The sequence below is a fragment of the Periplaneta americana genome, chromosome 13 (assembly GCF_040183065.1).
Source record: "Periplaneta americana isolate PAMFEO1 chromosome 13, P.americana_PAMFEO1_priV1, whole genome shotgun sequence".
Classification (NCBI taxonomy): domain Eukaryota; kingdom Metazoa; phylum Arthropoda; class Insecta; order Blattodea; family Blattidae; genus Periplaneta; species Periplaneta americana.
This window is the reverse complement of record NC_091129.1, coordinates 139,063,392-139,085,556: the sequence shown is the minus strand read 5'-3', so window position 1 is coordinate 139,085,556 and position 22,165 is coordinate 139,063,392. Positions and strand designations below refer to the sequence as shown.

Sequence of the window (22,165 nt, the reverse complement as noted above, 5' to 3'; positions counted from 1 at the left end):
GATAATAATAATAATAATAATAATAATAATAATAATAATAATAATAATAATAATAATAATAAAACAAAACTTAAAATACCGATAATGTAAATTGTAAACAATTTTCCCAACAAAAAATACTGTGTACGCCAATGCTTGTAACACAAATCAGCAAACAACTTGGCAACAGATCAGGAAAACTGAAAGAATAATTTCAATTAATTTCTCAGTTTTGAAGTGTAATATGACATAAGTCTAATACAGTATAATGTTCTGATAGTTTGTATTTATTTCAAATAAAGTAAACATTTAAAATAAAACTGGTAAGACTTAAAACTCAGACACTTTATAATTTCAGTGAAAATTTAATAAAGTGAGGTAATATAAGTCCACAGAGAAATGGAGCTACTTACAGTATCAAGTGATAAGTGAAGTTGTTGCAAAAGAAATATTTCACCACAACATACAAAATCTTTTAAATCAACACACCCAATCAAGTTACGTATTGCAAATCACAGTTGGAACAACCTACACTACTGTTTGTGGAAAGTGCAACACCCAGAAAGAATGGCCCGAACGACTCCAAACTCGAGAGATGTGTAGAACAGTCTACCACCAATTATTGATTACGTTTCCAGAGAGATGGTGCACACAAAGGCCCAACAGTGATGTCTCTTGTGTCACCAGCAAGGTCAGTGTTATGCCTTGCTCAGTCAGTGCAGAGCTTCCAAACGAAGTGGAACGTGAAAGCTAGTGCAGGTATGCCTCTTCGACGTGGAAGGGCGAAATATCAGCACGTGAGTTTGAACAGAGCAGAATGGTTGGTCTCCGGGAAGCAGGTTTATCATACTGTGACATTTCGGTTTGTACAAGGCATGCTGCTACGACAGTGATGCGTATGTGGAACCAGTGAATAGAAGAGGGTCGTACACAGAGACGAGAGGGTACTGGACCACGTAATATGACTACAGTACAGCGTGACCGCTATTTTGTCCACATGGCCGTGATGGACCATACAGCTTCATCCACAGTGTTCAGTCGACGTTGGAGTACTGCAACGGGTGTGGATCTGTCTGCGTCAATGGTTCGTCGCCATCTTTTCAAGGCTGGACTAGTGGCTTGCATGCCATTGCATCAGCTTCCATTTTCCAGAAACCACCAACGCCTCAGACTGCAATGGGCACGCGAACGCAGTACTGAGTGACAAAATATAGTGTTTTCGAACAAGTCCAGCTTCAACTTTTCCTACAATGATGGTTTCATACGTGTTAGATACTACTGTGGTGAACGCAATCTGAGAGCCTGCATTGTTGAGCGGCATAGCGGACAAACGCCTAGTGTGATGGTTTGGGGTGCCATTGGATACAATATGCGATCTCGCCTCCTATGTATTCAGGGCAATCTGAACAGCAACCGCTACATTAGGGAGGTTTTAGAGCCCGAGGTACTGCCCCTCCTTCTGGCAACTCCACATGCCATATTTCAGCAGGACAATGCCTGGCCACATGTGGCGAGGATTGTGCAAGCCTTCTTCGAAGAACGACAGGTACCACTACTTCCCTGGCCTGCACGTTCGCCAGACATGTCATCATGGTCCTCCAGCACCCACTCTTGAAGCTTTGTGAACTCGCATACAAACTGCATGGAGGGAGATTCCCCAGGAACATATCCAGGCCCTCTTTGATTCCATGCCACGACGCTTAGAGGCTCTGATTGCAGCGCATGGAGGCTTCACACCATACTGAAATCTCACGGTCACAGATCAGGTACAGTTCTGTAATTTTAAATGTTAAATGTTATGTTTTATTTAACGACGCTCGCAACTGCAGAGGTTATATCAACGTCGCCGGATGTGCCGGAATGAATTTTGTCCCGCAGGAGTTCTTTTACATGCCAGTAAATCTACTGACATGAGCCTGTCGCATTTAAGCACACTTAAATGCCATCGACCTGGCCCGGGATCGTACCCGCAACCTTGGGCATAGAAGGCCAGCGCTATACCAACTTGCCAACCAGGTCGACTGTAATTTTAATCATTTGTGTATTATCATGTACCTAATCCGTGGTATCAATTTAATTTCAGTCACATGTATCCTTCTTGGTGTTGCAATTTCCACAAACATTAATGTATTTCATGCCGCCAAATAAAATACAAATTAAACGTTAAGAATAACAACAACTTAAATTTCTACAAGAAACAGTTTGCTTGTTTACATTATAGAATATAAAATAATAAAAAATAGCGATCCATTTACTCTGGAACTACTTTTCAATTCACATGCTTATTAACAAATTTAACAAAAAAGAAAAGATCCAATATGGCTTTGGTTCTGAAAGCTTAACACAAATACAACAAAAAAAAAAACCACACACAACGAAATAAAAATGAGGTACATAACAGGAATTATGCAACATGAAAAGAGTATGTACTTTACAGGATAAAACAAGGATAATGAGACTCATAGCATTACTAACTGATAAAATAAGGAAACTTGACTCTTAACTAACAAGTCACAATAATCACAATAAAATACAGCAACTGAAACATTTCTTGTCAGATGGACTTTTTAAAGATTTCTTCTTTTGTTTGGTGATGGTTGAGTGTTCAATGCCTGAGCTACATGTGCTTGACGCTGCATTATCTTGTCCTACAGGTACTTCGTAGACTTCATTACTTTCAGAATTCTCTGGGGTGCTACCCAGATCTGAAATACTGTTTAAAAACGCCATATTCCCACAGCTGTGTGTTCTCGACACATTAAATGAACTATGCATATCTTTCTCGCTGACTCCAATGGAAAAGATATTCATCGGAGCAGAAGCACTTCGAATGAGACTCTTCAAAGAAGGCTTCTGCGTTAATGCAGTTTCATTTCTAAATGTGGATATAGCATTATTGAGCAGCAGCAATTTGCTCAATTCCAATACTTTGTTTCGAGACAACATTTGAGCTTTATGACTATGAGGTTGCAATTGTTCTGTTAAATTACTGTAAGCACTTAATTTCAGACTTTCAACATGATTAGCTGAGTCAAAAGACATAAAAGAGCTCTTAACTGCTAATATATAATTTGTTTTATCAATAGAATCAGATATTTCAAGATGAGATTCTTGTGTTGCATCGAGGTAATTAGTTTTAATCTCTGACTTAATGTTGCTAGAACAACTTGCAACTGAAACTGCAGACATTAGCAAGTTTCCGTCATCAGGTAAATTGTCAATATTCAGCACATTATGGCTAACAGAATGATTCACAGTTGCTGATTTATTACACAGACAATTGCAAGACTGAGATTTTCCACACCTGCACACACAACTATTTATATTTGGTTCAGACTGTGTTTGTGCCATTTCAAAATTCTTTGACAGGGAAATGGGAGAACTTTTAATGCTCTTCGTGATCCCATGTCTTTTGCCAGGAACACTACGTTTTATTCTTGAAGCTTTGGTAGTTTGGTTTGTCCTACCATCCATATTTTCTTGGCACAAACTTATATCGTTTTTTAAATATGAAGTAAAGTGAAGTGAGTTACTGTTTTCATTATTAGAGGACAATGCAGAGAGTTGTACTGTATGTAATCCAGAAACTTGGTTACAGTTCTCTGTCCCATCACTTTGTTCAATATTGATAAAAAGAGAATTGTTCTGGATATTACATATGCAGGAAGACTCCTTTGCTGACAGCATGTCATCTACTGCAATAGTTTTCTTTTCAAGTTCTTTGTTACATACAAAATGAACTACGGAACTCGTCTCAGATATCCTGTTTATGGGACTACATTTACTACATGGCGGGGGGCAAGAATCAGAAGGAATCTGTATACGATATTCATCTCTTGAATGAGAAAGTACGGTCTGAAAAGAATCTCTGTTCTCACCAGATACCAAGTCTCCTGCTTCAGAGTCTAAAATACTACCAGGTAAACAGTCCTCATTGGCTTTGTTTGTGACAACCACATCTCCATCTTCACCTAGGCAAGGTGCAGGTTCAGAACAATCTACAAAATCCACAACAAAATTCCAGTTGTCCACACTGTCGTCCATGCTCTGCTGAGATTCATACGTGTCACCTCTTTCTAAATATTCTGGAAATTCGAACTGGGGAGTTAAAGAAGGAGTGGGTGAGGATGACGGAGTTTCCATGCTCTCAGGGGTGTAGGGATCATGCAACAGTGAAGCGTGCGTTGGGGGTGACAGTAACAGATGGCTGTCAATTCCAGTTGCTACAGGACTGACTGTCGTGCAATGAGCGGCAAGCAGCATGGAGGAGAGGGCAGCATGGTCTAGTCTGCTGCTGTGATGGTTTCGATTCTGGGGCCACTGGCGTGCATCAGCAGGCAGATACAGGCCAAAGCAAGGGGAAGACGCAGAGCTGCAGCCACATGGAACCGTACCTGCACTGGCTTCCAAGTGCACCTTCAAGTATACTGGCTGTAAGAAAACAAGAATTCATTCATTATAAAATATTTAATACAACTGGAGATAAGGTACGTAATTTACCAGACTAAGGACTCAAAACTTTAACTGGTATCACATTTAATATATTATATGTTTCTTCTAAATGTGCATCTTTTGCTTATATTTTTCTATTTATTATTGATTACGAAATCATTGAACAGAAGGTATGAAGCAGAAATAATTCTTTTTTAAATATCCCGATATTAGGAGCTACTGAATTATATATCGTCGGTTTCTTGGTAAAAGTGACCAAGTCCAAATTGAAAAATTGTTGGGAAAAGGCATTTAAAGTTTTAATGACCATCCAAAGATAACTGTACTTCTTTAGATGTAGTAATGAGTTATTTTTTAAGGTAAATGTGCTATATTATTAGTTTTTAATATAAAATTATGTCTTAAATTTTCATAATGCTTGGAAGCCTTGGAATGTGACTTGGTCACTTTTACCAAGAAACCGACGATATATTGTCCGCTTTCTTGAAAATATTAGTTTATATTTGAGATAGTGAAATCACGATCTACTGAACAAGGATTCATTGTACACTTTTCACGTCACAATTCTAGGACAAATTCAGGAGAGATGTATGCTAGTAACTTGTTAATGATGTCTGTCACCCAATAGGTCTTGGGATGTACAAACTCACTGCTCAACAACACAACTGTGTCTAAGATATCATGCTCCTCCCGTCCTTCAAACTGTTGGATATGGGCAGTATTCATGATATTAATAAATGAAATTCGATTAAGTAAACACAGTGATTGGACACAATGTTCAATTACACTACTGCAATATGCATGAAGAACAACAGTCAACTTATTAGACTGACATTTCAAAGAGTTTTCAATGAGCCAATAGGAGAGATCCATGTGCAAGATGAACTCGTGAGTACCTTCAAGTATTTGAATGAAAGATCAAATTTTAACTTCTTAAACTGGCATTACAAGGCAAGCAGGAGATATTTGAAATATTAATGGATAAAGTATTTGTGTGTCTACACAGATACAAAAATTAAATTAAATTAACTACATTTTTAGGCGTAATAGATCGACTATTGATCAGATTTTTTGTATTCGACAGATATTGGAGAAAAAATGGGAGTATAAGGGTGCAGTACATCAGTTATTCATAGATTTCAAAAAGGCGTATGACTTGGTTAAGAGAGAAGTTTTATATAATATTCTTGTTGAATTTGGTATTCCCAAGAAACTAATTCGATTAATTAAAATGTGTCTTAGTGAAACTTACAGCAGAGTCCGTATAGGTCAGTTTCTATCTGATGCTTTTCCAATTCACTGCAGGCTAAAGCAGGGAGATGCACTATCACCTTTACTTTTTAACTTCGCTCTAGAATATGCCATTAGGAAAGTTCAGGATAACGGGCAGGGTTTGGAATTGAACGGGTTACATCAGCTTCTTGTCTATGCGGATGACGTGAAAATGTTAGGAGAAAATACACAACCGATTAGGGAAAACACGGAAATTTTACTTGAAGCAAGTAAAGCGATCGGTTTGGAAGTAAATCCCAAAAAGACAAAGTATATGATTATGTCTCGTGACCAGAATATTGTACGAAATGGAAATATAAAAATTGGAGATTTATCCTTCGAAGAGGTGGAAAAATTCAAATATCTTGGAGCAACAGTAACAAACATAAATGACACTTGGGAGGAAATTAAACACAGAATAAATATGGGAAATGCCTGTTATTATTCGGTTGAGAAGCTTTTGTCATCTAGTCTTCTGTCAAAAAATCTGGAAGTTAGAATTTATAAAACAGTTATATTACCGGTTGTTCTGTATGGTTGTGAAACTTGGACTCTCACTTTGAGAGAGGAACAGAGATTAAGGGTGTTTGAGAATAAGGTGCTTAGGAAAATATTTGGGGCTAAGAGGGATGAAGTTACAGGAGAATGGAGAAAGTTACACAACACAGAGCTGCACGCATTGTATACTTCACCTGACATAATTAGGACCATTAAATCCAGACGTCTGAGATGGGCAGGGCATGTAGCACATATGGGTGAATCCAGAAATGCATATAGTGTGTTAGTTGGGAGACCGGAGGGAAAAAGACCTTTGGAGAGGCCGAGACGTAGATGGGAGGATAATATTAAAATGGATTTGAGGGAGGTGGGATATGATGATAGAGACTGGATTAATCTTGCTCAGGATAGGGACCGATGGAGGGCTTATGTGAGGGCGGCAATGAACCTCCGGGTTCCTTAAAAGCCATTTGTAAGTAAGGGATCTTAACATATTACAGGGAGTGTCACAAATTTTTACATTTGACCTTTACCTTAAAAACCTATATACGAGGTTTGCTAGTTTTCTTGATATCACCGCAGTATAAGTATCAATATAGAAAGGAAACTGTATGTGACATCCTGTAAGCTGAGCATCACTAGCACCTCTGGTGGCAAATAACTTTGAGAAAATTAATAAACACATAAAAAAATATTAAATAAAAAGAAAATGGACATTATCGCATGTCTGACATCTTAAATTTAAATAAATTCAAATAAAAAACCAATATGGAAAGCACAGAATTTTACTTGAGAACTGGCACTAACATCAAATGCTACTTAACTTGTAATTGCATGACTGCAGACCCTATTATTACAAGTTTATTAATTCCAAAATGATTCAGTGGAAGGTTAATGTTACAGTTTTTATTCTTTAGTAAGTTATTTTACGATGCTGTATCAACATCTCAGGTTATTTAGTGTCTGAATGCGATGAAGGTGATAATGCCGTGAAATGAGTCCGGGGTCCAGCACCGAAAGTTACCCAACATTTGCTCAAATTGGGTTGAGGGAAAACCCCGGAAAAAACCTCAACTAGGTAACCTGTCCCGACCGGGATTCAACCTGAGTCACCTGGTTTCGTGGCCAGACGTGCTGTTATTCCAGGTGTAGACTGTTTTTATTAAAAAGAAAAAAAAACACTAATAGAATAGAAATATCATTATTATACAGAGTGAATATAAAATCTTTCCCTAATTATAAATATTTATTATTGAAAAAGTACACTAGATATAGGGACGTGGTTTCCAACAAATAATATCTCAACTTACTCAACTTTTTATTGATACACTTCAACATGTGCACCATTCGTTGTCTGAAGAATGTCAGATTGAAACCCAATTTCATGTCATGTTTTCGCCAAAATCTCAATTTTCCGATCCCCAAATCCGAACATTATATCTGTCTGAGCCATCTCTCTGGTTACAGCAGTTTTAATCAAGGAATTCTTATTGAAAGTCACAAAACTGGCTGTTTTTGCATGTGAAATCATTACAACAGAATTTAACTTAAACAATTAAACGAAATAAAAAGATAAAACCCGAAACTTAACCACTTTAAGAACACATGCAAACTGTAAACCAATAGACCTACACTAAAATACCAGAGCATTCGAAAAGTAATGGCAATAAAGTTACTATTTCACACTAAATTTATTTAGGTTACTTTTGACATTACATACTTCAAATATAGTCCCCTACCATGTTAACAATACGTTGCCAAATCTTTGGCAGATGGCGGACTCCATCTGCAGCATCATTTCTGGATGTCTCTCTTACTGATTGATCTAAAGCTCTTTGGTTGTCGGCTCTTGATTGAAAGTGAGTGTCTTGCTTCCACCCATCTTGCAATAGTTCATTGTGGCAGGACTTCTCTCCCATAAGCTTCTTTTAATACCCTACAGCACCGAGTTGCATTTTTTCCCCTTGAAACTTAGATTTTTATGGAGCACCTACTGAACATTTGTTAGGGCTGTATTATGTGCTACAAATAAGAAACAGTCCCTGTATTCACAAAATATGCTTACTTGTTGTTTAATCAACTGCCTGAAGACATGTTTGAATCTCATAACTAACACTGATAAGGCATCACTCATGAGGCAACCAGGCCAGGAGATAATGGGATAGGGTGGTCAGTTCCTTTCTCCTCCAATGCATACATCACCGATTAGCTACATATTCCATTAATCAGACTTCAGATGCATACAAACAATTGTTCTTCCTCTGATACATATCGTCAAATGAGATGTACTGCCCGATAATAATAGATATTCATATCAGCCAGACCTCAATCAGAGGTATAATGTTACTTAAAGACTTTTAATATTCCACACTTATGCAACAATCACTCCTCTATTATGTACTAAAAGATTCCAATGCTCACTATTAGGAGCGTTGATTTACAGTAATGTTGCCATTACTTATTGAATGCTCTAGTATAATGAATTTTTCTGGATCTTTGGGGAAAGTGAAAAAAATGAAATTCTGGGTTTCGTCTTTTGTTGCTGCAATTTACAGATGAACAATAAGATTTACTTAGTCTTACGTTAAAAAGTGTTAAAATTGTTAAAAAAAGGTATATACCTTCGACAGACGGCCCGTTTCGACGCTATATCACGTCATCCTCAGTGTCTCTTGAACCACTTGTGATCTTGACTCTGCGATGTGCATTTGTTGATGGTAGGGGTGGGGGCTGGCTGTTTTTGTGTGATGATGTATTATGACGTCGAATAATGTGTGCGTATTGAACTGCAATTGTGTGTTAAGTATATATTGTGGGTATGCTATTGTATTCTTATTATTTCGTACTGTTCTAGGATGTTTAACTGTGAACTTTTTGGGGTGATGTGTAAAATTTCCATATCTGTTTCTATATTATTGTAGCCATGATTATTGTTGATAATGTGGTCTGCATAATTTGATGTGATGTAGGGTTTGGTTATAGCTTTAATGTGTTCATTATATCTTGTGTGAAAGGATCTTCCTGTCTGTCCTATGTAAAAATGTGGGCAACTATTGCATTTCAATTTGTAAACACCAGTTGAATTATATTTATTTGAATGTGTAATGTGATTATTTAGGTATTTCTGTGTTGTATTATTTGTTTTGTATGCTATCTTGTATGTTAGTACATCGCAGAGTCAAGATCACCAGTTGTTCAAGAGACACTGAGGATGACGTGACATAGCGTCAAAACGGGCCGTCGTTTAACACTTTTTAACATAAGACTAAGTAAATTTTATGTTTTTAACAAAGTGTTAACGAGAACTTTAATCAATGAATTGAACAATAAGGTCCTTTCAAAACCCTGAGTCTTCTAATAAATCTTTCGCTTCTGTACGATCACCATAACATATAAACAGCTGACTTTTCCAGTAGTATTATTTATCTGCCACTTTGATCACTAGCTGTATGTGTGCGAATGTCCATCTGGCAGGAAAAATAGTCAAGTTTTCTTAATGTATTAATACTTATACTATGATATCACATTCCAAATGTCTCTCTCCCGTGGATTTGAGTAAAGAAAGCAGCTGTCTGTGTATAGTTTACATATACCAATATGGCTGGACTACACAGTAAAATGTGAGTTACGATCTGTCACTATTATAATGGTTAAATCTGAAATTGTGTGATTTCTACAATTACATGTTCTATTATTTTGAAATGTTACATAGTCACAACCAGGAAATTTAATATTTAATGAAGCATTAAAAATTATTTGGGACAATCCACAACCTTGCCTTATTCCTTTATCCACATATAAGACTTCATAAAGGAAGACGCAAAAATAAAATATATGCTTCTACCAAGAAAGAGAAATGGCAAGTAAATAGCATGTCAATTCAATTTGAAGAGTACTGGTAGGGGGAACTGGAGTACACCATGAAAACCTACCACCAAATACAGTCTTTGTTCACCACAAATTCCACTTGGACCTGCCAGGATTCGAACCCAGGTTACCAATGTGGAGAGCTGACAGAAACAACGATTTTAAAAACATTTATACACAATTCACTCCGAAATTTCAGTCCAATTACTTACAAATATATATTTTTTTACAGGCTACAACCTTTACAAAATGGTATATTACATGAAATATACTCTCTCACCACAATCACGCTCATCAAAGTAACAACCATATTTATGGTATACATGTATTGTAATGTCGAAGATAAATTTAACTGCGTCTAAATCACTAAAAACATTTACCGTATTTGCTCGCGTAATTTGCGCACTTTTTAATTAACTCTGGCCACTGAAAAATTGGGGTGCGTAAAATATGCGGATTTTTCAAATAAGATGTCCTGTTCTCAGTTTATCTCAATTAGTATATGTATAGGTAAGTATTTACAGTAGGGCTAATTTTCTATACCGGTAACTTGTCTCTACCAAGGACAAGCATTGTTAAAGTAGCGGGACTTTGGGGTTTCTTTCTGAAGCAGGTACTTCAGTTGCTGGTGAATGACCTACGATGGACTGTAGGGAAGGAAAATCCCTACTACACTGAAAAAAATATGTACGTAATCCCTACTACACTGAAAAAAATATGTAAAATGTGTGCGCAAAATACACGGAGCAACAATAAAGTTCAAAATAATCCCTTAAAAAGTAGGGTGCGCAAAATACGCGGGGGCGCAAATTACGCGAGCAAATACGGTAATATAATATCTAAGGGAGTAAAAAATTTTTAGATCTCTTGTTTTCGTATTAGTAGCACTATTCTTTGAAGTCATGTTGCATAACATAACATAAAACTACACTATTACTTGCATAAATATGTTCTATTGTTTTATAATGTTACACAGCCAGAACCAGGAAATTTAATATTTACCTTCAGTGACTTCAATAACAGCAACAATTCAACTGTGATTCCCAAAAAATAAAGATATCCATTCTTATACAAGGAAGGAAAATGAAATTCACAAAACTCCCTTTAATACCACATAATACAGAGTCTAACATAATGATCTCTCGGATTTCAATTGGCTGCCACGCAGGTTTCTTTTTTTTTATCTTCAGCTTCTCAGCCATCATGCTACAATTAGTTCATTCAGTCATGTAATAAACACACGTCTAAGTCAAACAAAGGAGTAGTATGAATAATCCCAAGGGAAAAATTGATCCAGGGTTGGGTATCGATCCCGGGACCTCTGGCTAAACACACCAGCACTGTACTGACTGAGCTACCTAGGAACTCCACCCGACACCATCTCAATTTTTTCCTTTATATCCACACACCTCGATTGGGCTGGCAAGATGCCACATCAAGTGCACACAAACTCTGTATCATTTGAAGTTAAAAGGGAATATATGTTGTTGTTTTCTAATGCCAGGCATTTGACAAAGTCATTTGACCTCTTGCACTCCAATATTTTTCAAAGATATTATCACAGCCAGCCACTGAAGGACAGATTTTGAGGTGTTCCGAATCCATTTCTTGGTTTTAGTTGCACAATGGGCAGTTAGGGGACTGATATATTCCAATTCTATGCAGGTGTTTGGCCAAACAATCATGCCTGTTGCCAATCTAAATGCAGCTACAGACGATTTTCGTGGTAAATCGGGAATTAACTTGGATTATGATGCAGAGAGTTCCATTTTTTCTCTTGAGATTGTGTTATCAAATTTTGTTTGTTGAAGTCTAAGTATGTAGATTTAATAAATCTTTTCACAGAGAAATATGCAGATTTAGTAACAGGTCTGTAAGTAGCAGTGCTGCCCTTCTTTGCTAATGCAAAAGGGTATCTGTCGGATATAGGGGGAGAGCCATTAATCCTTCCCATTGAAGGCCTTAAGGAACCAACCTTCCTGTGGTGCAGCTGTTAGTAAGCATAATTTTACGAGCTGAACTAAAGGGAGGGGCTACTCATCAATTAGCACTGGTCAGCTTGATGAGTTAATGACTGATTTTGGTATAATTTTCCTCTATTCAATACCTAATTCCCTCTTTACTCTTTCCTATCCAGTCCTCTGACTGAACTCTTACTTTCTTCAACCCCGACAGCATTAGAGCATTCGAGGCCTAGGGGTTCATTTCCCTTTCCTTCCTCCTCTTTCTACTTTTCTGTTCCTAGTGCTGACCTGCTATGGCACTAAAATCGTCCTCCAGTGGCTTAAAGAGGGAAAGCTGGTGATCAACAAGATCTCCCAGCTAGGTCCAACGGACCCGTCAACCAACAGCAGGTGTGGTCCTCCAGACATTCTGGGGGTTGTGTGTGAATGAAGTAGCCACCAAAACGTTAAAATATGGTGTTCACTTAAATCGGCTACAACTTGCCATTTTCATTCCAATATGAAATGAGTACCATTAAGGTAAAATTATCCGGAGATAAAATAGTCCCCCAATCGGATCTCTGGGCAGGGACTACTTTAATGGTACAGAATCAACTAAACATCTTACAATGGAATGCTGGCGGTATAACATCAGCTAAGAAAAGGGAATATATATAAAGGGATATAAAGGGGAAAATTGAGATGGTGTCGGGTGGAGTTCCTGGGTAGCTCAGTCGGTAGGGCGCTGGTGCGTTCAGCCAGAGATCCCAGGATCAATATCTGGACCCAGAACAATTTTTCCCTTGAAATTATTCAAGTGTGCTTTACAGGGAGCTTTACCTGAAAGCTAGATTTGCATAAAGGAGCAGTTTCCTTTCATGGGTAATATGTCAATCTCATTTATTATTGTACATACACTGGAGAGAACAATAAGGATAATCCAGATTGTTGTGATCAATTACAACAAGTGTTCAACCAATCAATAATCATTTCCTCTGTTTCGTCTCATAATCAGTTGAGAAATTATACATAATAGTTATTATAAACTTTATAAACTACACAACTGTATTACAATCAGATTTGCAGCAGGACAGAAAGCAGGAAGTGATGGCTCATTACAGACTATCTGTATACCAAGGTCACTTTGAGATTCGCACACTCGAACTCCAAGCTGGATTCACATGTCTTCAAAATTTCGTGAAAAAAATAAAATTAACTTCTGTGGTACATGGATAAGACGAAGACGATGAGGACTCCCTTCTTAAAAAGACAAAGGAAGACAACTTTAAAATAAACGTCTTTTATGTATTAGTTAACAAGATTACATCCTATCTGAGAACATTATTTCAAGAAATAAGAGACATTTGTAATGATTTTGCACCTATTTTGAATATCTTGCCCAAGACCAGGAAGGAACTGACCGAAGTGGGGAAAAGCTTTAAAAGTAAGACGTCTGTAGATGAGCTTGCCTTGAGATATCCAGAATATGTCACAAAGTCCCGAATTAAATTGAACATTTGAAATGCTGCAACCCACAATTAGTTAAAAAAGTAAACACTGAATGTCTACCGTTATTCATTTTTAAACAACATACACATACAAAGCAAAACTCTAGAGCGTTTTCCCATTGTTGTGTATTGCATTATGAAAAAAAGCCAAAACAGAAAAACCTATAGACAAAATACTTATTATTAAACCCAAATTGTCTTAAAGTAGATAGGGCAATAATTAATATTCACGCGAATAACACAAAGAACAAGAATAAATAGTATTAGGATTTATTTGTTCTTGCTGTTGGTTTAGGTGTATTAATTTAAGTAAAGTTTGGGCGGCCGGGTAGCTCAGTTGGTAGAGCAGCTGGCTACGGACTGTAAGGTCCGGGGTTCGATCCCAGGTGGTGACAGGATTTTTTCTCGTTGCCAAACTTTCAGAACGGCCCCGATGTTCACTCAGCCTCCTATAAAATTGAGTACTGGGTCTTTCCCGGGGGTAAAAGGAGGTCAGAGCATGGTTCCGACCACACCACATCATTCTAGTGCTGAGGTCATGGAAAGCATGAGGCTCTACCTCCATGCCCCCCAAGTGCCTTCATGGCATGTAATCATTGAGAACACATTTAAGTCAAGAAAAACTCAACAATCTAACAATGTTATCCACTCAGTATCTTGTTGTTGTTTTTTTCTAATGGCCAGCCACTGATGCACAGATTTTGAGGTGTTCCGAATCCATTTCTATATCCACTGAGTATGAATTGGCTTCAAAGGTCAATTTCAGTAAGATTATAGAACAATTTGTATCTGTTAGCGAAACAATTCCGGATGCTATACAAATCTGGCTTTCAGGTAGTAGCTCCCTGTAAAGCAGGTTTGAATAATTTCAATGAAAAATTGTTCCGTGGGCGGGTATCGATCCCGGGACCCTTCGCTTAGCGCGCAAACGTTCTTCCGACTGAGCTACCCCAGGAACTATACACGACACCGTCACAATTTTTCCTTTGTATCCACACGACTCAATTCCGGATGCTGTCAAACATTATAATTAGATTCTGACTAAAGCAGCGTACTTCTCATGAGCCTCTATAAATGTGATCTTTCAGTTAGGACACTACTGTACAGCAATTAATCAGGCTCCTCTACACTGATTTCGTTATATCTCCATATTAAGTTTTCTTAAATACATTTTTAATATATTCACTGAAGCATGCCTCTATTGATTTTATTTTTTATTTTTCTTAACAAATTGTAAGACTGATTATTAAACACATTTATAAACTGGGGGTCTTTTTTATTTCTCCTGCCAAGTAATATTTAAATTTCTTACAAACAAGACTGCCAGACAATGTAATAAAGTTTCCTTAGTTTGTCTTAGTATTGTATTTAAATTATAGAATTTCAACATTCATTAAACAATTGGCAAGAAGGGAGAGCCCTAACAAATGTTTGTGTGTGTGTACTATATTCTGAACAAAATTCTCTATGATAATGATTCCAGGGCTGGGCAAAATACTGACATCCAAGTATTTCAAATACAAATACAAAATACTTCAAATAATTGTATTTGAAATACAAATACAATACTTTAAAAAAATTAACCAAAATACATTTGTATTTCAAATACTCAAAATACATTTTTCAAATACTCGATACAATATATAGGCCTAAAGAAATAAAAATATTACTGAAAATCTAAAATATCATACTAACATTAAAAGTATTTTTATCTCGAAGTTTTATATAAACACTGTAACTGAACATTCTTCCTTCACCCAGTCAGCAATGAAATTATGCTACATATGAATAATTATTGCTCCCTTTCAAAAAAACCAGTTTCTCAAGAAGTTTATCAGATAAGGATCCCCTTGCTTGTGAATGAATACATCCTGCAAAACAGAAGTCTTTCTACAGGTGCAGAGGAACACAAACTTGTATTATACTTTATAAAAGCTTGTTTCAGGGTAATTCTATGGAGTGCACAAGGTTGTCCCATTGCCATTGAAGAATTGTATGACCTCATACTCAGCAGTAGACAAGTTCTTCTCTTTTTGCTTTTCAAAGTCTGTTGTACTTGAGATGAAAACACAAAAATTGTTTTCATCGTCTGAACTGACCAAAGGTGTAGCAGAGTACTGCTAAGCTGATTTCATGCACATATTCTGTATTCTCTTCTTATCATTTGATGAGGCAGTGTCAGGCAGCCATCTCATCTTCAATGATGGGTGGAAGCAAGCTGCCAAAATAGCTCAATTTGCTTCTGGGGTCAGATCAAACATCGCTTTAAATCTTGATGAAAGTGAACTTATTAGGATTGGGGTTACTTGGAATAGATGGCGTAGATTACTAGGTAACAGAATATGTATTCTGTTTTTAAGGGAAATTAATGTGGACAAAAGTTGGCCGTAATAGCACGTCTTCTCATTTGCATTAAATCAAGGGCTACGGCAATGGGTTTCAGAACTGCACAATATTCTTCAAGGTACTGAAACTCAACATCTTTGAAGGTCGGCAATCCCAGTTTTTCACATATACTGTTTATATCATGTTTGAATTGCAATATTTGAGAGATTGAGTCAAAAAGAGAATTCCATCGAGTTGGCAAGGAAACTTTAATGAATATTTCAAGACATCTGATATAATTTCTGAGGATTTGAGTCTCCTAGACGCATTCCATAATGCTAAACATTTAGCAAGTGTTGGGTGATGGATCCTTGATGCTGTTGGAGATTTCTTCACGGCATTAAGGAAATCAGTTGTGGCAAGAAAACTAAGTGTATGGCTAGCACAACTGAAATGGGTAGGCAAATAAGACAAAAATTCATTCTTCAAATTGAAATCCAAAACTTGAAGAAAAGAAGAAAAAAGTATTTTGAGTATTTGAAATACAAAATACATCAATTGTATGTATTTAAATACAAAATACTTTCGAAAATCCTTACTTACTTACTTACAAATGGCTTTTAAGGAACCCGAAGGTTCATTGCCGCCCTCACATAAGCCCACCATCGGTCCCTATCCTGTGCAAGATTAATCCAGTCTCTATCATCACAGCCCACCTCCCTCAAATCCATTTTAATATTATCCTCCCATCTATGTTTCGGCCTCCCTAAAGTCTTTTTCCCTCCAGTCTCCCAACTAACACTCTATATGCATTTCTGGATTCGCCCATACGTGCTACATGCCCTGCCCATCTCAAACGTCTGGATTTTAAGTTCCTAATTATGTTAGGTGAAGAATACAATGCGTGAAGTTCTGTGTTGTGTAACTTTCTCTATTCTTCTGTAACTTCATCCCGCTTAGCCCCAAATATTTTCCTAAGCACCTTATTCTCAAACACCCTTAACCTATGTTCCTCTCTCAGAGTGAGAGTCCAAGTTTCACAACCATACAGAACAACCGGTAATAGAACTGTTTTATAAATTCTAACTTTCAGATTTTTTGACAGAAGACTAGATGACAAAAGTTTCTCAACCGAATAATAACACGCATTTCCCATATTTATTCTGCATTTAATTTCCTCCTGCGTGTCATTTATATTTGTTACTGTTGCTCCAAGATATTTGAATTTTTCCACCTCTTCGAAGGATAAATCTCCAATTTTTATATTTCCATTTCGTACAATATTCTGGTCACGAGACATAATCATATACTTTGTCTTTTTGGGATTTACTTCCAAACCGATCGCTTTACTTGCTTCAAGTAAAATTTCCGTGTCTTCCCTAATCGTTTGTGTATTTTCTCCTAACATATTCACGTCATCCGCATAGACAAGAAGCTGATGTAACCCGTTCAATTCCAAACCCTGCCCGTTATCCTGAACTTTCCTAATGGCATATTCTAGAGCGAAGTTAAAAAGTAAAGGTGATAGTGCATCTCCCTGCTTTAGCCCGCAGTGAATTGGAAAAGCATCAGATAGAAACTGACCTATACGGACTCTGCTGTATGTTTCACTGAGACACATTTTAATTAATCGAATTAGTTTCTTGGGAATACCAAATTCAATAAGAATATCATATAATACTTCCCTCTTAACCGAGTCATATGCCTTTTTGAAATCTATGAATAACTGATGTACTGTACCCTTATACGCCCATTTTTTCTCCATTTCAAATACGTATCTGAAATACATGTATTTCAAATACATATCTGAAATACATGTATTTCAAATACTATCCTTGAAATACATGTATTTCAAATACTTTCCAGCCCTGCGTGGGGGGGGGGGGAAGGGAGCACAATTCCTATGGGTGGCCCAGATCGAAATTCTACTATATCCTGAACAAAATTATCTATGATAATGATTCTACGGCGTGCATGTGTCCATTAAGTTTGACTCTTGAACACTGTAATGCAATCTTGGCAGAGAGAATATATTATGTATTTAATTACAGGATTAAGAGAGGAAAGGAAAGCATGAGGTCTGTGAAAATGAGAAGTTTGTGAATAACTACTCTGTTGTTTTATGTTGCAGCTCATTTCCTGCCCGTGGTTCTCCTATTAATTTGTCATAAAACTGTTTTATGGATCAAATATATATTAATATCTATAGGGTGTCCCAACAAGAACACTGGATTTAATAATGTGAATAAATGCAACAAAAACAGATAAAGCAGATAGTAGTGCTGACAACCTAACAATAACAAGATCTTGTTGGGACATTGCGCCATTGTCTTGCTGGTTTGGCGGCATTGTTATCTATTCTTTTATCTGTTTGTTGCATTTATTCACATTATTAAATCCGGAGTTCTTGTTGGGAAACCCTTTAGTAATTCCCGTACATTATTTTGGTTTTTATGACATCTTCAGGCATATTGCAGACAATTATCTTGACCCAGACAGGATACAGAAAACTGGCCCTCTGTAAAAATTAATTATATCAATAATATAAAATGCAGAAATGATAATGTATAGCAATAATATTCTGCTCAATATACATATAGATATACATATATATACATATACACGCACATACATATATACATATACATATGTACATACATACACTCACACAATATATATGTGAAATAAATTCTACGTGTAGGCTAAAAAACAATTTAACATGTGGATGTTCACATATCTCTAATTTATTTAACAACAATAAAAATTAAAGCTATATAACATGAAACAGAAAGAATGTAAGCTGATCTCTCAATTAAAATGAGATAAGAAAAGGTAGAAATCACAAGATCACAATGCAAGAAGAGTTAAGTGTTGATGGATGTTAATGTTTATACCTGCTGGTGTTTCCATCATGTAGTAAGTTAAAGCCCAGGTAAACTGGCTGCATGTATGAAGTAAAGAAACAGAATAACATAAAGCTCCTTCATAGAAATCAAAGAAGTGGGAAGGTACCAATAACACAAAAAAATTACAATATGTGGTATGCAATACAGATGCAGAGTTCAGGTAACTAATGGTCATAAATGCACAAGGAGCAAGAATTCTGCTGGCCATAAATTTATTTTAAAAATTATATAGTAGATATTTCAGCCTTGTAGTGTTCTCTATACATATTCGTACTACTCGTATTTTTCCATACAACTGAAGCAATTTTTTTTTTTTAAGAATACTAGCATTTTAGAAAACTCTCCTGCTTTCGTAGTAAGAATAGAATCAGTTCTTACATATTTATGTTTACGACACAATATTTTTTGTGTCTGTGGAATATTGGGGATTATCTTCTTGAATGCTGTACAAATATCAAACTTGTTATGTCTAACAATTAAACTATACTCAGGCATGTTTATTATGACTAAGATAATAATAATGTAGCATTTATTTATTTATAAAAAATTAGAGTACGATCATAACTTCTCTTCAGGCATAATGATACACTAGCCAGAGCACTATGACATAAAAATTTCTCCTTCATATTCAGAAGCTCTTGCATTTTTAACCTCTTGAGATAATGTTAGATAAGCGAACTAATGAAGAATTTTATTAAATGTTCTTAATTATTAACAGTTTCTAACAAATGAGTGCTAAATAACCTATAAAGGTTTCGTGTATTCATTGATATAACAGAATGTTAATGCTAAAATGAGTCTGGAATGAGTAAATACTATAAATATTTACACAACTTTTTGTCCAATACAAATTAAATATTAGATGCTACTTTCCTTCAATATACGTAGATCAATGTAAAATTACGCGTACTTACGATATTTATGGACAAAGTAGCAGTTGAGGAGAACAGTCTGTTACAAGATATTGCTGAATAATCTCATTACCACATACCACATATTAATTGTGACAAAATTTGACAAAATACCTCACTAAAAAGTGAGATGTCACCTTAGACATATATATTGTTGCTAAATAGATATGAAAATTACTTTAACATCTAAAATTTTCGTAAGATGTTCAAAATTTAAAGTTGAGAAATGGAAACAAATGCCAACAGTGAAACAACTGTCTTCTATACATTAATAATAAAGATAATTTGTATTTTACTTTATGTCCATTAGCATACCTATGTGAAATATTTCAGACAGACAGAAGTTTGGTAAACTTTACATAATTGAAGAAAATACATCAAGAAGTCTACCAGTTCAAGGAAAAAAAAAAATTAAAATAAAGAAGACAAAATATATACATACTATATCAATTATAAATATGAAATTTTACCTTGTGATCACCCATGCAAGTGTTACTCCCTATGAGTCCATACTGCACAGTATCAGGTTCCGATATCTGCAAAAACAAACAGAATTACGAAGCTATAATAATTCAAGCAACGATTAATTAGAACGTCTGGTTAGACAATTTCTTTAAGAGAACACAACATACTACAATGTGATAATTATTAGTGCCCTAGTAAGTCATTATCATACTATAGTCATCATCATCATCATCATCATCATTATCCTCCTCCTCATGACAGTATTTCTTTCAGGAAGTTTGATTTAACTGAAGAAAACATATCACACTATTTTTCTTTTCACTACTATCATCATCAAGTCATTTCTGTCTTTGTAGTTTTTTAACCATTATCGTCATGACCATTAATTTTCTTTTTTCGTGTACACAGTAGAGTTAACTTGCACATAGTTCTTCTGTTTCTTATTCAATATCTCATGGCATTATTTTCATTAAAATAATCGCAGTAAAAAGCACGCAAGAAACTGCGAAGGTCTCACTTAACAGCACACAGGACCAGCTTTTCATACTCCATTTGCAACTTGAAGGCCACGAGGTTTTTCATCATATTCTGTCTTCTCATCTAGTTTTTTTCAAGAGACTCAGGTTTACATTGGGCCCATGAAAAGAAACCTGAAAAATGTTGTTGTTGTTTTCTAATGCCAGACGTTTGACAATAAAGTCATTTGACCTCTTGCACTCCAGTATTTTTCAAAGAAATTATCATGACCAGCCAACGAAGCACAGATTTTGAGGTGTTCCGAATCCATTTCTTGTTAAATGGCAAGTTGTAGCCGATTTAAGTGAACACCATATTTTAATGTTTTGGTGGTTACTTCATTCACACACAACCCCCAGAATGTTTGGAGGACCACACCTGCTGTTGGTCGACGGGTCCACTGGACCTAGCTGGGAGATTTGTTGATCACCAGCTTTCCCTCCTTAAGCCACTGGAGGACGATTTTAGTGCCATAGCAGGTCAGCACTAGGAACAGAAAAGTAGAAAGAGGAGGAAGGAAAGGGAAATGAACCCCTAGGCCTCGAATGCTCTAATGCCGTCGGGATCGAAGAAAGTAAGAGTTCAGTCAGAGGACTGGATAGGAAAGGGTAAAGAGGGAATTAGGTATTGGATAGAGGAAAATTATACCAAATTCAGTCATTAACTCATCAAGCTGACCAGTGCTAATTGATGAGTAGCCCCTCCCTTTAGTTCAGCTCGTAAAATTATGCTTACTAACAGCTGCACCACGGGAAGGTAGGGATGGGACATTGGGTATTTGTCCAGGTTGGTTCCTTAAAGCCTTCAATGGGAAGGATTAATGGCTCTCCCCCCTGTATCCGACAGATACCCTTTTGTTATTTTGTGACAATGGTTTGATTCCTGCAGTAAAAATATCAAACAGATCTTTATCTGAAACTCGACCCAGAAAAACACTACTGAAATACTCAGTGCAAATTCTTCTTCTATTTATAAAGTTTTATAATACTAAATACAGTTACTAATACTCTGACTTTTTTTTATTGCAAACTGCAAACAAATAAATTTCCCAGATTTTTGGCTTATTAAAACTGATTTCCTTGATTTTCACAGACCACTTTCTTTTACCCTGACATTTCAGATCTGTGGAACCCTGTTACTTCTCTTCTCAGTTTCAATTTCAGGACTGTGAACCCTGTTATTTCTCTTCTCAGTTTCACAAAGTCCTAGCATTTAATATCCACCCTACAATTACATTTCCCAGGAAGCAGTCTTGGTATACACGTTTGTTAACATGTTATCCTAAATTCCAGCAAATATGTTGTGGACAAGTTTTTTACTGACGCCTTAAAGAAGGAAATAAGCAGAGCCTTTTGGGACTCAATTCATGTCTCTGCTCAGAAAAGCGATATTTGTGTGACAAATAAAATAAATTCATGAAAAGTGTCAGCAACAGAACTCAGAATCTGGTCTCCAGCATATTATGCATTTGACACAAGGTACAGTCAACTCCAGATATAGTGAACCTCTGCAGACTTGCATAT

At 36.3% G+C, this 22,165-nt stretch overlaps 1 protein-coding gene across 5 annotated transcripts in view; it reads right to left on the bottom strand.

Moving 5' to 3' along the window:
- Positions 1-22,165, bottom strand: part of 5PtaseI (inositol polyphosphate-5-phosphatase A) — a 71,512-nt gene that overhangs the window by 11,477 nt on the left and 37,870 nt on the right. The window contains exons 13-15 of one of the 5 annotated variants that reach the window (XM_069844377.1): positions 20,132-20,197; positions 18,739-18,785; positions 4,374-4,410 (exon numbers count right to left, since the gene is read on the bottom strand). In XM_069844377.1, coding sequence (XP_069700478.1) covers positions 4,398-4,410; positions 18,739-18,785; positions 20,132-20,197 — 126 coding nt within the window. In that variant the 3' untranslated portion in view covers positions 4,374-4,397. Of the gene's footprint in view, positions 1-245; positions 4,411-17,738; positions 18,363-18,738; positions 18,786-20,131; positions 20,198-22,165 lie in introns of those variants that run through there. The other 4 variants (XM_069844376.1, XM_069844373.1, XM_069844372.1 and 1 more) reach the window with 4 other exon arrangements.